Genomic DNA, 22510 nt, shown 5'->3' with positions numbered 1-22510 from the left:
CATCGTCCTTGTCACCTCAGACAGGTTTGAGCAGGATTACACGTTAGTGTAATTCAGGATTGAAATGACACTTATTGAAGATTAATCGAGTGATAGAGGTGTTGCACTTTGTACGCAATCAAGCATCTCATGTTCAATACAATGAGATCATCTCGTTGCAGCCGTCGTTGCCTGTGAAGTAACTGAACGACTGCGGGGTGGGGATGGTCTCACAGTTCAGAACTATGGGAAAAGAGTGGAGCTGCTGGGCTGCCCAGGGATGGGCTGGGAGCGGGATGAGTGAAGGCATCGGGAGGGTTGGCTGGAAGCACCTATGTGCCAGATGTGACAATGTCATCTGTCCTCCTTGCACTTTTGCCCCTTGCAGCCCTTCTCGAGCTCTTTTGGGCCTGTGGGGACTGCAGTTTGGTTTCAGCCTTGCATGACAGAAAGTCTGTAACCTGACCCACCTTTACTTTCCCCATATGTTAGTGTGGGGACTCCTCTGGGCAGAGACCTCTTTCCTGGATCCTCTTGGATGCCTCTCATGCTTGTGGTCAGATTAAACAAACAGCAGCACTGCCACCGTGACAGAAAAAAAATCTAATGTATTATTTAAAAGCTATCCTGCAATATTTAAGAAAGAAAAATGCAGAGGACAGAATAAATTATTATAATTTAAAGTCTATTGTGCTCATAGAAGAAAAGCGAGCAGATTTGTCAGTCCATATGCCTCAACAGTTGGCTAGAAGTGTAGTCAAAATTCTACCCAACCCTCTCCAGTTTCCCTAACCATTGTACAGTTTCTCTGAGATACCCATATGTTCACAGTTAACTTTAACTATTAATTTCATTTGGAAATTAATTTGGCAATGCAAAATCCTGGTAGGGTAAGGAAGTCAACATTTCATCTATTCCCCTATTTAGAACAGGTCATGACCTAGGCTAAGGTTAGAAAATTAGAACTTGATTTTTCGCTGTAGCTTAAATTGTCTCCCCTGGCTTCCTGGCATGTCACAGGGATACAGTTATTGCCCTACAGAAATCATGATTTTCCTAGTCTGGCATCCCCTTCCTGGCAGTGATCTACAGCAGATGCTCCAGCAGAAGACAAAACCGTTAGGAACCAAATGGCAGTGAAATTCCATGCAGGAATGTCCTCGTCCCCGTGAGACACATCTTCCAGAGCAAGCTCGGGTGGTGGGAGGGGTACGGATGCTGTATAGTCTGCTCTTCTGTGGCAGGCGAGGGGACATCCTTCTGCAGAGCAGGATACTCTAGGTCTACTGGTATGTACACTGGATATTAATACTTGTCTCGCTAGATGTGGACCTGCCTGGTTTTAAACCTTTTGGACTGATTTTATCGCTTCTGAGAGCAGCAAGATTTTATGACTTATTGAAGAGATAGCACTGATAATTTGATGTTATTGCTTGGATCTCTGGAGCTGCTTTGTATAAAATCTACATTGGTGTTTTGTTCAAAGGAAGCAGGTGAAGGAAAGGTGGATGTTCCAGGAATGCCACTTCTGAACTGCAGCTGCGAGGATGCGGCTAGAGGTATCGCAGCAATGGTTGAGGAAACTGCAGACTCTTCGACACGGTAAGGATCTTCAAGTTCAGATCTGCTCACACCACTCTCAGCTTTTATGCTCATCTCATGCACAAAAAGGGTTTTAAAACCTCTCCCATGACCTAAGCAGTTCTGCATCAAACCACTGGTGACCTACAGAGGCTGCCTGACCAGCCGAGGCTAAGGGCCCTCTGCAGCGTTCTTCTGAAATGAACAGCCATATGTTTATTTGGAAACCTTCCTGCTCTGCCTCAATAGCTATTTGTTGTGTTCCTTAATGCCACAGCTGTTTGGTTATGCCAGGTCATCTGCTTTTATTAGTCCTGTTCCCACCACCCGCTGAAACTCACACCGCCCAGGAGAAGATTATTATCCGTGTCCAAAAATAGCCCTTCTCTCTTCTCCCTCTACCAGTGGCCCTGGAAACTTCAGTAGTTTTCTTCTTTTTCTGATTTCCAAGTTTGCTGCCTACCTGCTGCCCCATGAAGACTGGGATAGCTGCTCTCGTAGCCGGGCTCCTCGGCGGCACCGGCGTGTTGCTCTTTCTCATCGCTTTTGGGACGGATTACTGGCTTCTTGCTACGGAGACCTGCGGTGTCTTTGAGGGTGGGAACAGCACGCTGCAGACCGGAGAGGTAAGCGCTGAAATCTCAACTTATTTAAATAACTTATGATTTTAAAGTTTTAAATCTGTCATAATATTTATGCTGATGGAAAGCAATGTGCTAATGTAAAACGCCAGCCAGAACTAACTTTAAAATCCACACCAGCGATTTCATGATATCTAGCATTTTGACTGAAGTAAAGTGCATCCAGGAAACATGAAGACAGCCTCTCTGTAATCTGGCAGATACAAACATTAGGAAATGAAAGGCAAAATTGTAAGAGCATTACTTGCTGACAGCATTTGCCTCGAAAGACAAAAGACATCTCCTGATATTTGCCATTAAAAGATTTCTCTCTCTGCAGTTTCTTCATTTAAAAATAGTTCGTATTTTAAAGCGTACGACTTGGCAATCGTTTGCATCTCAAGTGATGTGACTACAGCAAAGACAGAAAACAAAAGCAAACATGAGATGCAGAACAGAGTAGCTGAGTTCCTGCCCATCTAACAAGACGACAATGATATATTTTAAACTTAAGATTTATATAGGACTTCGCTTAGCAGGAAATGTAATTTTTGAAGGACGATTTGGTATTTTAGTACTAACTGCTAGCTTGTTTATAGATCCTTTTGAAAGCTTGATTGTAGCTGAACTAGCTATTGCTTAACTCTTCAATGAAATAACAACCAGATCAGTTCCCTGAGCCACCCACTCTTCAAAAATGTTTTTGCAGCGATCGGTGTGTGTGGTTTCAATTACAAAATGACAGGAAGATCCTTGTTGTGCGCAGACTTTTTGTTACTTCAAAGTTCAATCCAATTAGGTTTGATTTTTTTCTGGTGTGGTGAGTCACATTGGGTAAGCATCACGATGCCGGCAAGAAATATTTTCTTTCATTTCAGAATGCCTTAATCAATTGTAGGATGCTGTTTGCTTGAGTCATGTTTCCAAATGACTTTCTCTATTGAAAAAAATTATGATAGAAAAACTGCCTGGCAGAAGACACTGTCTTTTCTGCTTAAAGCAGCACAGTAAAGCCCCAGAGATGGCAAGAGGGTCACGGTCAGAAGAGCGCTGCTCAGTTTTGGCATGCTTGGGAAATGACAGTGTTAATTGTTTCAGGTTTTTGTTTGTGCTGTTCTTTTTTTAAAATGGAGAGGCTGGAGACGTTGCGCCACATGCCGTGAATAAGCATCTCAGACATTTAAGTTACACCCTTGGCCAAGCATTGGGTGCCTGTCGCTAAAGCAGAGCGGCTTCAAATGCGCCAAGCACAAACAGGAACTGCCCTTGCTCTTTCCTCTGAACTACTTTATTTCTAGTTCAGACGCTATTATTTCTATTTCAGTTACCGGTTGTGTACAATGGGCTGCGTTTTACCTTCTCTGCCCTTTCTTAAACTTGCAAATCCTGTCCCTTGCAGATAAGGATGGTCTCAAGCACCTGCCAAGCAGCGATTAAATGTGCTGTAGATGCACGGAGTCAGCAGCCACCCAGCTGACCAAGTTTGAGGGCTGGATGTTACCATTGTCAGAGTTGGTATTTTGTCCTGAAAGTAAAAAGAGAATCAGGTCAGAGCTATGGAAACGGTCATAACTTGGTGTATAAACACTTTGAGGTGGGGGAAGCATCTTCTAGCACTCCCTGCTGAGCCCTGTCTCCTTTCTCCAGTTCATAGGGGTCAATCCTGTATGGAGTTTCTCTGTCCCCCGCAAAACACCATCTTGTAGCAGTCAGGTCTCCTTTATCAAGCTGCATGTGCTACAGATAAAATTGATTTGGGCTATGCTTGAAATAAGGTTTTTGGTAAGCAATCCATGACTCAGCTTTGTAATATCCCCCTTCTGGAAAGAGCTAAGCCTTGTGCTCCCAGGTCTAGTCTGGAGGATGAAGTAGACTCACAAAAAAAGGAAAAATTGTCAACAACCCTGTGATGGTTTATGAGAAAATTGGTGTGGGCAGAGTAATTTGTCTCATGTAAGTTTAGAATAGCTTCTGCTGGGCTCAGTAGAGGGAGAGAAAGAAGGAAACCTTTGGGCTGGTGATTGGAAGAGGCTTACTGGGAGTGTTAGAGTTGAGTTGTCTCCTAGGGTTAAGCTAGAACTTACATGGACTCTGCAAGGACATCTGAACTGTTGCCTTTGGTCACACCTGGACATACCCATCCAGCCCTGGCAATCAGTGTTTCAAAGACACTAGAGAAAGAGGAAACTGTTATGTGAAGGTCTGCAGGAACAGAACGTTAGGTAGCTGTGATACAGCAGAAAGTCAAGGACGGCATCTGCCTCTCTATTACCCAGCCCCTCCAAAACCAACTCAAATAACAACAAATGAAAACCCCAACAGAAACGAAAGCACCAACTGTATAAACTTCCATTCCTCCACAGGCTGAAATACCAACAGAGGTCAGGAAGGAGATCCTCACTTTCCATCATGAGGGCTTCTTCTGGAGGTGCTGGTTCTTTGGCGAGGGACACTCAGAGACCATCTGGACCTTCTGGTACAGTAAGTATGATGCCACTGCACTGTTTGCTCACAGTCTGAATCGTGAAGAAGCACAAGAAGGGCTCCCAAGGATGAGGAGGTGATTGTATTTATTTCATCTTTTTCATCATCATTGTCCTCACCAGAAAGAGCAAAGGAGTGAGACCACCCCACAACACACCTGCCTGCAGGGAGCTGAGCCAGCAACCAGCTCTCTTGCATTAGAGCACAGCAAATAATCTGAGGATAGCCTTGCCCTGGGATGCCACAAGTCTAGGGAAGCACCGGGGATTAAAAAAAGAGATTTTAAAATAAGTTCCGCAGAAGTTTTAAACACTGCCAAAGACTTGAACCTGTGCTTGCTGGTGCTTTGATCCACTCAAAGATGCTCGTGTGCCCGTGGAGCAGCATGATGGCCTCACAGGGTACTGGGCTGCAAATAATGCAGGTTCCCACACTGAAATTACTCCGTGATGATTAAAATTTCAGGTGACTTTGCTGTCACCCAGCCCCCGAGCTGTGTTTCTTGTAAAGTCTTGCAGGAACAGTTACTACCGCCATTCAACTGAACAACGTGAGGGGTTTTGCACAGGAATTGTTTGATAAAAAGGGACAGGCTTGAGAGAGGGAGTTTGCCATCTAATTACTTTATATGGAAATACATGATATAATATAACGTTACCTGAAGTAAAATGACTCTTTCTGATAAGTGGCAAATTTGTATTACTTCTTTAGGTATTTATTGTAATAGGATTGATCATGGCAAATTAATTTGCTGCTCTCATGGATGTAATAATTAATTCAATAGGTATTCCATAGTCAATTTAGCATGAACTAATGTCCACCTATTATAAAGTGTTCCTTTGAGCTGGGGAACATATTTAAATAAGTGGCCAACCATTAATTAATTCATTTAACATTCATTCTATTACCGTTAATCATGATAAGCCTCAGTGGTATTAATATTGATGGGGCACTTCCATTCTAATTGTGCTTTCGCTTCTCACAAACTGGAGGTCTTGTAAGGTAGCCTGTTCTGGCACCCGCTACCTTTGCCCCTTCCAGGCAGTCAGACACATTTTCTGGAGGAAGACAGCGATGGGAATATTTACACTGATTTCAGTTGCTTCATCTTTCATGATTTACGTCCACCACAGACTCAGGTTATGAAGATGAGAAGATGTACGGGTAGCAGTCCCAGATCCTGTTATATCTCCCCTCACTCATCATTATTCTTTTTCTTTCTCTTTTTTTCTTTCTAACGAGGATTTACTGTCCTTCTGTACTCCCCAGCCTACTGAGGGTATGGCAGATTTTGCAGAGTAGCACGTCGCCTTCTGAATAATATAATTGTGATTTTTGCTGCAAATATAAGCAAACAGGGATTGATTTTGTTGTTCTTTTCCAGCCAGCCAAGCACACCCCAAGTTCTGCATGCACGGCTACCTCTTTCCCATGCCCATCGCTCTTGGACCTTTCCCCCATCCTTCCTATGACACAACTGCAGGTGGGTTTCTTTCCTCTTCCTCCAGCAGCTACTTTCCCAAGCAATCAGGAAGAGATTTATGATGTGTGTCCATGCTACAGTTCTTCCATTGTAAATGCATGTGGCTAAGCGTGACCAAGACTTTTGGAAAGCTCCTTAACAAAATGATCTTGCTCAGTGACTGCCCCAAGCCAGGAGCACATGGAGATCTTCTCCCACGTGTTCTGTCCTCCAGAACCAGCCAGAACCTACTCCTAGGAGCAAGGAAGGGTGCTAAATCCACTCTCTCCCACCTCCTTGCTCACTAGGAGGAGCTGGAGGCGAAGGGCTTCTGCCCCATGGCCAAATCCAGACCCTGTGGGCAAGCAACACAGATAATTTCTCCTAGGCTGCAGGCTTGTGGCAGTCTGGCACTGACTCGTTTCTAAAGTCTGGCTTCCTGGGAGAGCTCTAGTGCTGATTTGTGGCAAGACAAAATAAACAAGCACTGGAAAATCAGCTAAAGACCAAAGTGTGAGAAGACCCACGTAAGTGACTGGCTTATTTTTAATCTACCAACACCGACACAGTTGGAGAGCTTTCCTTTCAACTGGTCCCCTTTTTATTTATGTTTCTCTATATTTTCAGAGTCCTTTAATGAATCAGCTGCTGTTAGGAATTTTAATTTGCTAAATTGGTGGCAGCAGCTAGAATTAATTCAGTGATCTTTTTTTGAAATGAATTGATTTCTTTAAATAGTGTGCATCACTCTGCATTGCCTCCGGGGATCCAGGGCAGGCATACTGCACAAACAAACATCTTGACCTTTTCCTTAGCCTTTAGCGGTACTATTTTTTTTTTATTTTTATTTTTTTTTATGAGGAATTAATTAAAAAAAACCCATTTGTCAGTAGGAGCATGTGAGGCAGAGCAGCTAGTTTCTTTTGCTGTGCTGTGCAGGATTCCTGCCCCGGGGAATGCGCTGTAATGTAAAATGGATACAAGGGACCTGCCAACAGCAGAAGGAGGAGCCCACAGCAGCAAACATGTGGGTTAAGTGGTGGGATTTTTTTCTGCTTAGGAGAGGCAGGCACGACGTCCAGTTTCTGAATGATCTCACTGATAAACACACTAATTTTTCTGTACTAAATAAAGGGCCTTCAGGCATCTGTCCCTGCCTGTCAGCCCTTGCTATGACAGCCTCTCCACACGCCTCCCGAAAGTGCCTGTTGGGCTGGATCCCTGGTTGGTGCTGGGAACGGGCTCTGTGATGGGTGGTGGGGGCTCTGCAGGCTCCCAGCACCCACCCCACTGTGATCCCTGGGGAGATGAGGATGTCTCGGCACCCGTATCGAGGGCAGCGGGAGCACTGGGCTCCTCTGCTGCATCCACCGTGCTGCACAGCATTTGCAGAGAGCCAACGCTTCTGTCATTAGCACTTATTTTATTTCAAACCAGTCCATCCTTATATGCAAATGATGACAAACCAGGAGGCCGTCCAAGAAGAGGAGTCCTCCAGCTATTACCTGCTCCAGAGATAATTCAGCCTTATCTGCATCCTCTTAGTCTCCCTGAGAGAAACGGGTGACAGGAGGTTAAACATGAAAATGAATTCTGTGGTTTTGGAGAGTTCAAGATACTTATCTCTCCCTAAGTGGCTCTCCTGACAAAATGGTTTCAAATGAGTAACGTGCATCTTCTCTGTATCATTTTTTTTTCTTTTTTCAAGTGTGAATCATTTCAGCACTTTCTCGTGCTCAGCTCAAATCTCTCTGACTGGTGCTTCTGAGAAACAACAGGCAGAGGGAGATGGGGTGGTCTGAGGGGACTGGATAAATCAGGGGGATTGGGAGGAGGGTGTCAGAGGGTCTCTGCCTGAAGGCCACCACCTCTAGCCAAGGTTATGTTGATGACTGGAAGATACTTGGCTACTGGGAGACCGAAATTAGTGGGCCGCGTCCCATCCCATGGGATGAGACAGATGCAAGTGTGTTTGGCTCTGGTGGCTGTGGATGCATGAAATCGCAGCAATCCTCCACACTCCTGAAATTCAGTGGATGAAGAGGCAGCTGTTCTCGTGCCCTGTTCTCTTGCTCGCTTTCAAGCAAGGCCATTATTGGAGGAAATCCTAGGCTCCTGTTTTCCCTGCAGTCCTCCTAACAAAAACTGCCATTATTTTTAAACAAGGAACCTGGCACCTTCCCTAAGTGTTAATTAAAATGGAACAAAGATGTGGTCTGATTCCACCCCTCCAAATTTTGCTATTTTCTCTCCTTTCCTGCCAAGCTCCTCCATCCCCCACGGGCACAGCGAAGCACGATGCCCTTTCCTCTCACTCCCTTTTGTGGCATGCTTCCCTGGCAAACCCTTTGAACCCCTTGTACTCATTCCAATCCCATTATTTAGGGCATGACATTCAACCTAAACTTGCACCAGTTCCAGGCGTGCTGCACCCATGGATCATCAGGGAGTTAACAAAGCACGAGCTCCAGCTCTGCTTCACATGAGCAGCTTACAGGTTGCTTTTACTGTCGCTGACGTAGGAGTTAAGCACAGACTTCGGAAAACTATTTTTTCCCTAACTTTACTCTTTTTGACCACGCAGTGTACAGAGGCTTCTGGACGGCGTTCATCATGCTGGCTGTGGCCACCGGGCTGGTGGGAGGGCTCCTGCTGGTGTGCGGCGTGCCCTTCGTCAGCCCCCGCGCCTACAAAGTCGGAGGTGGATTCCTCCTGGCCTCGGGTAAGCTGCCAAGCTGGGGTAATGGGATATGCCTGGACGAGGAATGCAGTGGCCGTGCTCCGCTTCGTGCACACAGAGGCAGGGGAGGCACTGCTGGAGGGAGATGGGGGCTCTGGTGTACACAGCACTGACTTGAGTGAATGATTTCCCTCTTCCCCCACTGGAAACAAACCCCTAAACTCAGGCAAGCGTTAGCAAAGATAGTCCTTAGTCCTAGGGAGGATGGGGCGTGGGAAAAAGCCCTTTTTCTTCCTACTCTTCTATGCAGCACAGCAAAGCAGAGCCTTTTATTTCAGCAGAGTCCACAGCAGTGTTAACCCTGGGCAGTCATCAGCCACACTCTGTTCCCCTCAGTCAGTCTTTGCATTTGGGCTTTTCCTGTCTCTGCTGTTAACATCTGGTAGAGCTGGAAACCCACTGAGCAATGAAAGGCATGCCCAGCGATTCAGAATGGGAGGGCCGGCTTAATAAAACCTGAAAAGATGAAGCGATGGCACAGCAGGAAAATGAATTTAAAATACTCATTTATTCATTATGCCCACTGCTGTTACAAATGATTCCACTGAATTATCGCTTGGGCTTTTTTCCTCTTTTTGTATCTGAGGAGGAATAACTGACTTAACTAGTAGAAGTTCTCAGTTTATAATTGTGACTCAAACTCCCCAAAAAGCCTTTTTGTGACTCGGGCAGCTAAAGGCTGGAGCTCAGCTGGGCCACGCCAAGTGAAGAACTTCATAATGAAGTCAAGCCTTTCTCTGAAAAAACAGTGTTTAATTATGGATCCTGCACCAGGTCCTGCTTCTTCATACACAGCACGAATCAAACGGAGCCAGTATCTTTGCTCCAACTTTGGGTTTTGAGTGTGCTCAGTTTTTTGGGGCAAAAAGGCCAATGGAAAAGTTTGATAAGAGAGATCCCTACAGCAACCCTTGGAGGAACTCCACCTAAACTTCTTCCAGTCTTCCCATGCCCTACCGTCATTACTTAGCTTCCTATCTATTGTATATCTCTTTTCTTAATTACTTTCTCTTCCAAACATTCTACTAATTAGCTGTGTGATGCCAGCTGAGCTGCTTCATAAAATGAAGCTAGATGACATCTATTGATTTGTCTAAAAAAAATCTGGAAGGCACTAAATCAATGTGGCCCTACCTGCCTCTGCTATTGCTTTGTATTTTGTCCAGTTTTCCATTTGCCTCCAGGTCTTCAGTTATTGAAGTGAGAGCAGTGACCCTGTGGGGCTCTACTTATCTCTCTCACATAGTTTAATAAATACTTGATTTGGCTTTATCGTTCTAAAGGCAAATTTCATGCAGTGTTACTCACATGATGCCGTTTGGGAATGCAAGACACCTTGTTATAAGATCTCTATCAGGTACCAATGCCTTCTAGTGAGTAGTGTTAGCCACTTTGATGCACATTGAGGTCATGTCTTCTTGTGAGACTAGGGCTGAATATAAGAATCCTCTCAGATATGACACTCTGTTTACCTCAGTTAAAGATCTACCTCTTCAAAACCCTCAACCTTCAGCCCAAATGGAAAAACTGAGATCAGTCACCTTCTGGCACTGGTCAGATAAGCAAAGTACCATGCAGAAAAGGGTGCTGAGTAATATTGAATCTCTGTATTCCATTTTTTCTTCATTGTTTTTGTATTGTATTTGACTATTTCTTGATTAAAATGCTGGGGCATAGAATATGACACTTTTTAGAAGAGCTGATTATGCATCACATAAACCTCTTGGCATTAGACGAGGATGCTGCTGTTTAAATTGAAGTTTGTATTAGTGCAGTTTCAGTCTGAACAGCAATCATTGTTATTAACAGTTATTAGGAGGAACGAGTTCAGCTGGAAGAGCCTTTCTGCTGTATTTTCAGCCTAAATGATAGCTAGGAGAATGCAATAGTATTTCAGCATTTTCAGCAAAGTTTGCTTAGAGTTTCAGATGATCCTGCTGGTGGTCTATCCCCAACGCAGACCTCTGAGTGGCACTGGCTTCCTGATGGGTTTGGGATGCATCCCTCCATGCTTATATTGTTGCCATCCCTGCTAAAAATATTTTGCATAATTGCACTAAGAGGTCGGAACAATAGATTTAGCAGAGCTTCAACTCCCTAGCCATCCCTTTCTTTCAGATAGCAGGATGTGGAGAGACGACGCAGGAGAAAGCGCGTCTTGTCTTCTAACCATGGCCTGCGGGTCAGTGTTAATTAACCTCCCTTGCAGAAATGATCTCTCCTTGAGGAAGTGTGAAAGCGCTGGCAATTTGTAGAGAGGGAATGTGGTCTGGAGTCGGACAGGGCTCCATGGCTGTGGGATGACCTGGCCTCTTGGGACACCCTTTATATGCAACTTTCTGCTGTCTGTAACCTCCCTCTGCCTCTTTTGGTAGCAGCACACGCCGAGGTCATGAAACCAGAGCCATGGTTAATCATTATAAAACAATGCAACTTTTGCTACCAAAAGGCTTTAATATTATTAGTGCATATAGGCTCCCAAGCACATTTGTGGTTAGCCAGCCCGACATGACCTCGAGGAGTTACGTGTGCCCCTCCCTCACTGGAAGGAGCTCAGTGCCTAAGGGTGAAGATTGTTATTACTCAATTAGTCCCCTTTGGGTTTCCTCTCTGAGATGCCTTTTATTTTCTGTACTTTCAAGAGGACAAATCTGACCCTCTGCCAGCTACTGTGACAAATGCAGTGCTCAGTGGGTGGCATTTCTAAAAGCCCTTTCAAAGGACTGGAGCCATCCCCCTTGATATCTTCTGCTGGGTGGCTTGGGAAATACAGCCAGAGCCCATCCGACTTCTGCTGCTGCTGCATTTGCACATCTACTTCAGCAGCTGAGCAGTTATCCCTGCCAGCCTGCTCCCAAAAGCACCCAAATCTCATGAACAAATAGCCAGCGTGCTGCCTTCCTTCTAACCTTTTGCCACCTCAGACTTAGCGTCAGCTGCTGGCTGGTGACTGATTGTCCCCTTGTTTCAATAGTTGGATGACAATATGATTAATTATCACTACAATGTCACTGAGAGGGCTGGGTGAATGCTGCACTGTAGCTTCTGGACACTGTTTTGAGTTGCTGAGACAACTTTGTGCTCCTCAGTTTTCTGTGCTTGTGCTTCTTGGTTTGCGTTTCCTTTGGGAGTTTTGGAGACCAAGCTTGGGAGCACACGCTCCACCCAGACCTTGGGCAGTTACTGAGCTTCCAGTACTGCCCTAATACATCTGAACTGGCTGTGTAGCTGTAGGCTTAAGTGAAAAAATGACCTGACCTCTACCTGGTGGCTTGCTCAGGGGTGGGGAGGCTGCTCTGGGGTGAATACACAGTGAGGCATGAGTGTACGGTGAGTTTTCAAAGCAAGCAATCAGGATGTGTGTCCCAGGTAATGTTAAGCAACCTAAAGAGGAGCTTGTTACCAGCTTGTCTTGCACTGAGAAGGACAAATACTTATGAACCATCTCCAGTTTACACTTCTTCCAGCCTCTGTGTTTCTGCTGCTGTTTCTCCAGCACAGGTGTGCTCGCACCATCCCGCAGCTGCTGGATTGCTCTCACTATGGGCTGTTTCCAGTGGGCAAAGGTAGCCAAAAGCCTCTTCTGTGCTTTCAAAGCTGTGTCATGGTCCTGCGAGAGAAGCATCTTGTGTTCTCAGACCAACCTGTTCTTCAGGGTGAGGCAACTGCTTTAAAAAAAGGCCACTTTGCCAGTCCTGTGGCTCAAAGTGCCAAATTTTGTGTTCAGATGCCTCTTCCCAAATCAAAACATCTCCATTTTGGCAGTGTCAGGCTCCCCACGTGCAGAGGAGGCTCACAGCTACAGAAGGGTGGCTGAAGGTCACCCCTCCATTTCCTTGTTATTAACATCTTTAAGAGACAACTGGTGAGAAAGGCAAATGAGTCAAAGTTCTTTTTTCTCGTAATTAGCAGATTACACAGAAGTTTGGTAACTTCCACAGAATAAGAGTTAAAGATTGAGTTCACTCACCTGTCCCTACAATTAGCAGCTATAAAAGTGTCACAACAGTATAAAGTGAGAGAAAGAAAAAAACCAACTCCCATTTACTCACAACGAAGGTGTAGCCCTCCTGGGAGGGGGAGATGGAGCTCCGGGGTTCATCATCCTGTAGTTAGCAATGCACGAAGGAGAAAGATTTAATACCCCACTTCAATTTTCTTGCAATTAGCCCCTCCCCAGAAGATGCCGTTGACCTCATCAGCATTGAGATAGAGTTTCACAGTTAATACTTTTTTTTTCATACCATCCTAATGAGAAGAGGCAAAGAGGGAAAAAGATAGAAAGAAAGAGATCACTTGGCTAATTTTCCAGTGGTAGAAAACACAGTGATGCTGAGAGGAGAGCGGGGAGGGTCTCATTTGATGAGGTCCTCACTTACAATTATCCAAACCCAACACATGTACGGCATGTCAGACATGTGAGCTGACACCAGCCTCTTTTCTTGGGGGCAGAAAACCACTTTTTTTTTTTATTTTCAGTTTCTCATTTTGCTACCCAAGGCAGGAAGAAATCCATCTCTGTATATAGAAAGGCATTTGGGACTGCCAGAAAACAAAGATGTAATATCATATTGTGTCATATCATAGAATAGTTTGGGTTGGAAGAGACCTTAGAATAGGACGGGCTCTAAGTCCCATGCCATGGGCAGGGACACCTCCCACTGCATCAGGGGCTCCAAGCCCCATCCAGCCTGGCCTTGAACCCCTCCAGGGATGGGGCAGCCACCCCTGCTCTGGGCAGCCTCGGCCGGGGCCTCCCCACCCTCCTTATAAATATTTTTTTCCTTATATCTACTCTAAATCTACCTTCTGTCTTTTTAAAGCCATTACCCATTGTCCTGTCCCTGCACTCCCTGATCAAGAGCCCCTCCCCAGCTTTCCTGCAGCCCCTTTCCGTGCTGGAAGCTGCTCTAAGTTCTCCCTGGAGCCTTCTCTTCTGTGGGGTGAACAACCCCTGTAGCGATTAACTCTCTGAGCCTTTGCTCATACGGTAAATGGGAGTGAAATATTCTGATATTCTCCTTATGAAATGTCTACTAGCATCTAAATATGTGACAAATTTTAGGCAGTTTCCTGAATTCTAGTTATTGCTTCAAGTAAGCACTTTTTTTGCAGAATTTTCAGTGAGCTTCCACTGTCATTCCTTGCTTGCACCTGCCCTTTCGGTTTTCTGTCCTCGCTGAGGAGATGGTGTAAATCCCAGGGACTCCTTGCCACTAAGCTGTAATTATTACAGGGAAGAAGGCTGCTTACTTTATATTTTCTTGTCATCTTCCCAGAGTGTGAAAATGTTCTTAATTTAGATGCCGTGGCCATGCCATCACCTCCAGTACCTGTTTAATAATAATTCCTTCCATATCAAGACCTGGCACTTCTCCTGGGGTGAGGGGAGGGACTGTTTTTCCATCCTTAGCTTCTGGCGAGCCTGGGAATGATGCCACCTACTCTTGAGGCTTCTCCACACCCTATTCGGTAAGAATCGATAAGTTTTAGTCTGGTTTTCTCAATAAATGAGGCTTAGGCAATTTAAGTAAATAATAAATATATAGAGGGGTAATAAAATAAATTAATAAATAAATAGAGGGATAATAAAATAAAAATAAATAACAAATAGAGGGATAATTCAATGTAAAACCTCTGGTTATTTAGGGAAAAGTAGGAAAATTCAAAGTATGCTACCCTACCCATGTCCTCTATCCCACCAGGGCTAAGTTTTCATTTGTGTCTCTTATGGTAGGTATTATAAGTTAATGAAATAGAAATTGATCTTTAAAAGAGCACTTTTCAAGGTTCAGCTCCTATCTAATTAATTTAATTTTAAATTACATCAGTAATAAAGACTTAATTGCCTTCTTATCAATATATTGTATTCTGTAAAGGGCATGTGACTATTTAAATATGCAATCGTTTTCTTATAGTAGAATAATTGGTATTTTAAGCATACAACTATCATATTAAGTGTAAAATATTTATTTGTGCACTTAATTTCAAGTGGTATCAAAACCTCAATGAACATGCAAATGTTACAACAGCTGCTGTTTAACTCCTAGCCTGCCTCTCCAGCAAACATAAGGACTTTGCCATGGAAGGGAAAAAGCCTTGAAATAACAGCGTGTGGTGATGTAAAGTACAGTCATATGGTTACACCAAGTCTTGATTATCAAGATTCAATTTGCAGTTTTAGGATCTAGGAGACAGTTTAATTGAGATGGCAGCTTAGGATGTGAGGCTTCAACTTCTACATAGCACATAGTGAGGGCTTTGAACTCTCTATAACTTCACATAATTCTCATTTTTGGCTACGTGAAGCGAAGGTTTGTGGCAGCACGTGTGATTAGACCTATCATAAACAGAAACACAGTTAAATATTGACATGTATTCTCTGACCAGAGTTTCAGTAACGGCCATCGCTAAGCAGATATAGCAATGTCAATCTTTACCTGCTTCCTTTGCTTAGCCTGGGAGCTGAATTTCATAGGGAATAAACTGCCAGGAAGAATAATTAAATATAATACAAACTACCTTTGATTTCAAAATTTCAAGAGGAGAAATTCAATCCAGCAGAAGCCACAACAGGTCCACAGATGTGCGTGGTAACTTGTCAAGTGAATGAATTTTGAACTGTTAACTTCTGCTATAAAAAATAATATCATCTGTGATGCATTTCTATCATATATGTGCGTGTATGTGCATATATCTGTATGTTATATGGTGCCATTCAGAAATAGCAAGCTTCTAGCTGTGAAGCAGCAAGATCAGATATTATTGAAGTGCTTTCAGAGCTGCCATCACACTATCACTTTTTTGTTTTAATATATGTTGACTTTAAAGTGCGCTATATATATTCCTAATATGGCACAGTAAATAATATTGGGGCTGCACTAGTTTTTGTCACCTGCTTCATGCGGATGAGCTAGACCTGCAGCCTCCAACCAGCATCACTTTGGATTGTGGGGAAAGGTTCCTATTAAGGCACCAAAGCCCCCAGACCTGCCTGGGGCTGAGCCACATCCAGGAGGTGCCTGTTCACCACGTCCTTTTCAGATGTGACTGAGCTCTTCCTGCAAACCCTGACCTCCACTGGGTGTGCATCTGAAAAAATGAGATTGCAAGGTCTCAGGGGACATCTGCTGTTTGGGTCACAGGCATCCTGTAAGGTTTGAGAGGCTTTGGGGAGCGTGGACCCTCTCGAAGAGAGATGCTGACCTTGCAGTCACTGTTCAGGTGTGTGTGGCCTCAGCCCTCCTCCTGTCTGGCTCCAGGGGAGAGCAAAGAAGGTCTCACTAGCCTCATGGTATAAGCTTTTATATAAATTATTCTTATTATTCTGTTATTTAGTAGCCCATCTGAAATTAATATCCCATGGCTACTTGCTTTTTCCACTTCATTATGTGCTGTTTCTCGGCCGTGTGCTTACATACTTAATTGCAAAGCCCGGTGTAGGGAAGGGTAACCCAAGACGTGAAGAGGAGCTTCCACGAGCTGCAGCAGCCAGAGGGGCATCTGCGTGGGCTGTGCTTGTCCTGGTGCCGGAGGATGGCTGGGTTGATGCTGAATAACGCTTGGTATCAGCAGGACTGACCCACGTCTTCGCATTTCTGGTGGGAATTGGGTCTGACACTACTTGCAAGGGGAGATACAAGAAAGAAAAAAAGTAAGTTTTGGTCTCTCCTTCTCAGTCATCTCAGGCAGATTGAAAATGAAAAAGGCAAATGCAACCTTTAAGATGGGAACGCAGAGTTAGGCTTGTAGGTCCCTGCTGTGAACATCAGCTGTGCCCGTGATGGTTTCCCCGTATCCAGCTGTACCGGAGCCCTCGGTAGCACCAGCGGTGAGAGCAGGAGGTGTCAGGGTGCTTGTACTGGTTGCAGTGGTGTGGTCTCCCACAGTGAGTGGGCTTGGCTTTCATGGGAGCCTGCAGAGCGATGTCCTGAATAGCAATTCTGCAACACTAAGTTTTGATGCGACGGACCTGCAACAAGAGGTGGAAATCTGTCGCGATCTCTTCTCAATTTTATTTCTGTGTTTCATACGCAGGGAATAATTCATCTTTTTCTCTCTTCCCAGGAGGCTTATTTCTCCTGCTCGTCTTTCTCTTTGTGATATGGAAGGAGTTTGCTGCTGATTTTCAGAAGTACATCCTTCTGGAGAGAAGCGAGAGGTGCATGGATGATGTGCCCGTGCACACGTACTACGGGTGGTCGTTCATGTTCGCCGCAGCAGGGGTTCCTCTGGTTTTACTTTCCGGACTCCTCTTCTACCTGATCGGCAGAGACATTATGAAGTCCCTGGAGTGAGACAAGTTCAGAGAAAGCCTTTGAGAAAATTGATGATGATCCTTGTAATGAAACGTATGCAAGTTTTGAGGACTAGATCATTTTTGTAGTTATATCTGTCAGCATAGGTGCATGATTACACTCACTCTTATGTGGAGGCAGGGATGGAGCACTGAGCATCCAAACGTGGCCAGTCCAAAACCAGCCCTAGCTGAACATCCAGCTTCAGCATTTTTACTTTTTGGAGAAATGTAAATGTTTCTATGCGTTTTTAAATCAGTTTTTAGAACCATTCTTTCTGCAGCCCAAGGAAGAGTCTTTGCTGTGAAAAGCTGAGCCCCGCATCCATATTCAGCAGACCTGGAGTTTTATAGCATTCCCAGCACCCTTGGTTCTTGTAAAAGGTAATCGAATTTGGCTGTGATGGTGTATGCTATAACATCTATTTCTGAAAAGCAATTAAGGATGATTTTTTTTTTTTAGCTGGCTCTAATTGACATCAAAGGGCAACCACTTTAATGGGATGTCGGGAAACACGAGAACCTTTTTTGTGTTAAAAGCCCTGATTCTGAAGATACCTGGACCTAATCTAACTTTCAATAAGTGAATAATAAACCAACTTCTGTGGCATGAAACATAACATGAATTAATTAATATTTCTTTCCAGTACCATGTTAATCTGATCTGATTTAATATTTTCTCTGGACTCTGTGTTGCGGCAATTCTCAACCTCCCAAAAAAGAACTGGGACCAGCAGGTCAAGGAAGGGGATTCTCTCCTCTGCTTCACTCTGGTGAGACCTCACCTGGGGTCCTGTGTTCGGTTGTGGAGTCCTCAGTACAGGAGGGATGTGGTGCTGTTGGATAAATGTTCTGCTGTGAGGGTGGGGAGCCCTGGCCCAGGTTGCCCAGAGCAGGGGTGGCTGCCCCATCCCTGGAGGGGTTCAAGGCCAGGCTGGATGGGGCTTGGAGCCCCTGATCCAGTGGGAGGTGTCCCGGCCCATGGCAGGGGTGGGACTGGATGGGCTCTAAGGTCCCTTCCAACCCAAACCTTTCCATAATTCTATGCAAAAATTGAATGATGCTCAGAGCTGGGGAAAGGGAGTGGGAACAATTAATTTTTATTTTATTTGTTAAGGTAGATCATGAGACCTTGCTGTCTTCTACAAACACAGGACAAGAGTCCACTCCAAAAAGACAGATTATATACCATTTAAGTACTTTAAAAAAAAAATTCTTGCAGTTGCCCAGGTGTTTGTTGTCTGACAGATTACAACAGTCCAACTAAAACTAATGCATGCTAATTTTATACCAAACTATTGAGGCACAGGAGGGTAAGTAATTGATACTGTATATGCGGAGGTTTACAAAGGCGCTTGAGAAATGACAAAGATTTGATCTTGTCTTGTGTTTCAGGCTGCATCTTGATGCTTTGAAGTAGTTTGTTGGGCCCTTGCTTGCTGAAGTCATTTGCATAAATTTTAAATCCAACTTCCTCCAAATGCACGCGTTTCTCATGCATGTCACAGTTTGTGCTAAACATACATCTCCCAAGCTTTGTGTCATACTATTGACTCAGTATAGTTAATTAATAATGTAATGTAAATCTCTTCCAGAAAGGAGTGAAGGTTGTTGGCAGTATAAAAATGTTTGTTAATGCTCTTCCTAAAATATTATTCAAGTCTAGCGTTTCTTTACTTTTGGAGCAAGTTCTAATTATTCTTTTGCAAGATTCATGGCATACACGGAGTGAGAAATTGTAATTCCCACATGTAAAGATTAGTTCTTTCATATGAGTAACAGGCTTGGTCTACAGTTCTTAAGGAAAATTCACACTGTTTTCCATTAATAGGAATTTTGTTTAAAATAGAAGTGATGTATCCAAGTAAAAATCATAGTGGTTTGCCAGTGAATAGATGTTTCACGAGATTTACAGATACACAGGTATTTTGGTGTTTTATTTGGCCATTCTAAGCTGTTTTTTCATGATATTTCCTTGGGTTATGCCTGTGCCCCATCAGTTCTTCGAGTGATAATTTCTCCCTATAAATTCCCTTTGAATAATTTTTGTCATTTAATTGTCTATGCAGTGTAGAGTTGAACACTTATGGTCAGAAAGAATAAAAGTATATAATCCAAGAGCAGAAGAGGTCAAGATTTACAGTCACTTGCCTTTCACTGATCCCATAAAACAACCCAAGCATGCAGAAATGATGATCCCATAAGAGACACCGGGGCAGAAGAATGAGAAGGCAGCAAGAAATCCATCAGACTTATTGATATCTGTGAAGCCGTGGATCCCTGAAGTTGTGAATATAGAAGTGAGTTTTATATTATAGAATGAAATATTTATTAACTTTCTCCATCTGTTCTTTAAAAAATTTAGTTTAATGTCATCAAGGCATTTATGGAATACATTTAGCTTAATCATGCATTCATGCCTTAGGGAGCAAACCATCCCTGGAGACTTGCTCATTCTGGATCAGCTCTAGAACAAGCAATAGTTTAAAACTCCATCATTCTTTTGAAAATTGCATGACTTTTTGAATCATTTTTGAATGCATTTTCTTTTTTTAAAGCCCCTCTGGTATTGAATGTACTCTGGTAGGCACAATAGGAATATGGAGAATGAGATTATGGACTAACATAGCTAAAATAGTTACCTTCTCCGTTAAAATTTGTAGCCAGCACAACCAAACACATAATTTCAGTGTATTAAAGAGTCTAATTCCTTAGCTTTCAGGTTTCTTATGGCAAATATGAACACATCCTATGAGGACAGGCTGAGAGAGTTGAGTTTCTTCAGTCTGGGGAGGAAAAGACTCCAAGGAGACCTTATAGCAGCCTTCAAGTACCTGAAGGGGCTACAGGAAAGCCAGCTTTCTCCAAGGGCATGGAGGACTAGGGGAAATGGCTTTAAATTGGAAAGGGGAAGATTTAGATTAGGCATTAGGAAGAAATTCTCTATGATGAGGGTGGGGAGGCCCTGGCCCTGGCTACCCCATCCCTGGAGGGGTTCAAGGCCAGGTGGGATGGGGTTTGGAGTGACCTGATCCAGTGGGAGGTGTCCCTGCCCATGGCAGGGGTTGGAACTGGCTTATTTTTGAGGTCTCTCCTAACCCAAAATATTCTATGGTTCTATGAAATATAACTCAAGCAGACAAAATTTTGAGTGAGAATCATCATTTCTGGAGGAGAAATATCAAAAAAATAAGCTAAGGGACTCAGCGTTAGGGTTTGAAATTGCGGAAACCGCTGTCTCTTTCATCTGTTGAATGTGAAGAAGTTTGATGAAAGGGTATTATAGAGTAGTGACAAGGACCTAATTCTGATCCAAGTTTTGTCATTATAAATCATGAGTAATTCCAGAGGCTGCAGTAGACCCTTATCACTGTTAAACATCTGTAAGTCAGATCAGAACCGAGACTAATAAATACATTCAAAAATGCATAATTAAAACAGTGATTTCACATCACTGATGAATTTTAGTGAAGGATTTCTTCAAGGATGCTTTTCTCACATTAGCATTTGACGTTAGTAAGCAATGAATAATTCCATTTTTTCTTCCCAACATCTGGGACACTTCCTGCTTTATTCACTACTTATTGAGCACTCTGCAGGAAATATTAATGAATCTTGGGTGTTAAAATACAGGCCCCGTGGATTGTGCTTGGGAGGCACTGCTACATAGTAGAGGCTACATGTCTTTGATCAGACCAACTGTTTTTATTGATGATTCAGAAAACTTGCACCCAAGGAGCCTCTAAGGCCAGGAGGGTGAAGGTGCTGGGCAGCAATCCTGAGGTGAGAAGGAGCAGGAGAGCAGCTTGCTATGGAAGCATCGCTGCTGTGCCCAGCTGCATTCTCAGACCACCAGAGGCCTGGAGATTTTGTTCTTTCTTGGTAAATTATATGGCAAAATTCCATGTTTGGAGAAGTCTGCTGGCCAGAGCAACCTGCCGGGGGGAGCTGAGCTGAGCACCAGAGCCAGAAGAGCTTCCAAAGGAGGAAAGAAATCTCCTTCTCTGTTGGAGTGAAATGACCTTGGCAGTTGAACATCCAACCAGGAGGATGAAAGCCCCCCCTGCCATGGAAAACAGGCTAATTCAAACTTAACTAAAACTCATTCTAGCCAGGTGTATAACAGCCCCTCTGGGATTGCTTGTTTTGACCCAGCAGGACTCACTGAACTTTCTACCAGTTCTTTTTGTTCAGAAAAGTCCATCTTATCTGGAGAGGTAGTGTTTTCACCTTTGTTAGACACAATTCTACTGCCTCGGTGGACTCAGATAACACCAGGTAGAAGTCTTGAAGCACAAGGTATCTCCATTTGAGCTGCTCCTCGAGGCTCCCTACATCAACTGATCATCACCAGCACTCAAGCACCACTGACCTTTGCAGCCAGCCCACACAATGCAATGGAAAAGCGAGGAGCTCAGGCTTTACATCCCTATGGAAAAAAAGATAACTAAGAATGATTCCCATGCTCCCGACCGTGCAGGCTTCCACTGGGCATCCCAGCTCTCATCCTGCTGAGTCAGCACCTGCTGGAGCACCTCTCGGCACTCACCCTGAGCAACCACTGCCCGGGGAAGCACTGGTGGGAGAAGGCACAGATGTGATGCAGCAAATTAAGACGCAAACAAAATTAAAATAAATAAGAAAATATAAGCTAGCTCCATGCTTTTTGCGCTGGGCTGTACATTACCTCGGGATTAAGTTGTATCAGCCAGAGTACATTTTACAAGAGAGCACAGCACCTCAATCCTATAATCAATAAGCTGTACATGCTGCAGCACAAAGAGCTCTTATCTAGAATACCACTTTGAATTTAGCGAATATATTTAATCCCTGATGCCTGCAGAGCATCAGCCCTGTCTTCTGGGTTAATTTATTTATTCCGCTGATCTATTTTTAGTCTTTCAAGTACTTGACATTTGAGAAGCAGATCCCCCCTCCCTCACGCCCGCAATTCCTTAAAACCCACCCTGAATAGGAAAAACTTTATTTACAGAAATGCATTTGTTTCTTAACTCATCCCCTATTCTCTCTCAGGAGCCAAAGCCATGTTATCAATTCTAACAACTGTAAACTGAATGGATCAGGAATGCTCCTTTGCACCCTGCTTGGAAAACCTTGTTTATGAATCAGTGCTGGACATTGAGCGATCTCTTTAGTTCCCCTATGAATATTCTCTCCTCCTCTTTAAAAAAAAAAAAAAAGTCACCCATTTTTGAGGTCTATCCATGATGCTGCAGTTGGTTTGGGAATTGTCACGAGCGTGGGTGATGCTCTTATCCTCTGCAACTTGATATTTCCAGGTATCTTTCCATCGCACAGACCCTTGGCTGAACCCAAGAGAACCAGTG

The 22510-nt window shown here is 44.0% G+C and overlaps 1 protein-coding gene across 2 annotated transcripts; it reads left to right on the top strand.

Moving 5' to 3' along the window:
* Nucleotides 1-1932: 1932 nt before the first annotated feature.
* On the top strand, nt 1933-21816 carry LOC138725998 (transmembrane protein 182-like). Of its 2 annotated transcripts, XR_011338338.1 has the most exons (7): nt 1933-2186; nt 4544-4661; nt 6049-6147; nt 8711-8848; nt 16934-17546; nt 19232-19462; nt 21357-21816. XR_011338338.1 is itself a non-coding variant. In XM_069867349.1 (5 exons), the coding sequence occupies exons 1-5, from the start codon at nt 2034-2036 to the stop codon at nt 17161-17163; spliced, it is 738 nt and encodes a 245-aa protein (XP_069723450.1). In that variant the 5' UTR covers nt 1933-2033; the 3' UTR covers nt 17164-17782. The 2 variants fall into 2 exon arrangements, 1 of the variants encoding a protein (XP_069723450.1); XM_069867349.1 differs by lacking the exons at nt 19232-19462; nt 21357-21816 and having other exon boundaries at nt 16934-17782.
* The last annotated feature ends 694 nt before the right edge of the window (nt 21817-22510 follow it).

The sequence above is a fragment of the Phaenicophaeus curvirostris genome, chromosome 13 (genome assembly GCF_032191515.1).
Source record: "Phaenicophaeus curvirostris isolate KB17595 chromosome 13, BPBGC_Pcur_1.0, whole genome shotgun sequence".
NCBI classification, from domain to species: Eukaryota; Metazoa; Chordata; class Aves; order Cuculiformes; family Cuculidae; genus Phaenicophaeus; species Phaenicophaeus curvirostris.
This window is presented reverse-complemented; position numbering and strand designations above follow the sequence as displayed.

Bases quoted from the DNA above. Each gene is read 5' to 3' on its own strand.
- LOC138725998 (XM_069867349.1), top strand. From the start codon at position 2,034: ATGAAGACTGGGATAGCTGCTCTCGTAGCCGGGCTCCTCGGCGGCACC. The intron at 4,662-6,048 runs GTAAGTATGATG...GTTCTTTTCCAG, and splicing joins CATCTGGACCTTCTGGTACA to CCAGCCAAGCACACCCCAAG. The intron at 8,849-16,933 runs GTAAGCTGCCAA...CTCTCTTCCCAG, and splicing joins TGGATTCCTCCTGGCCTCGG to GAGGCTTATTTCTCCTGCTC.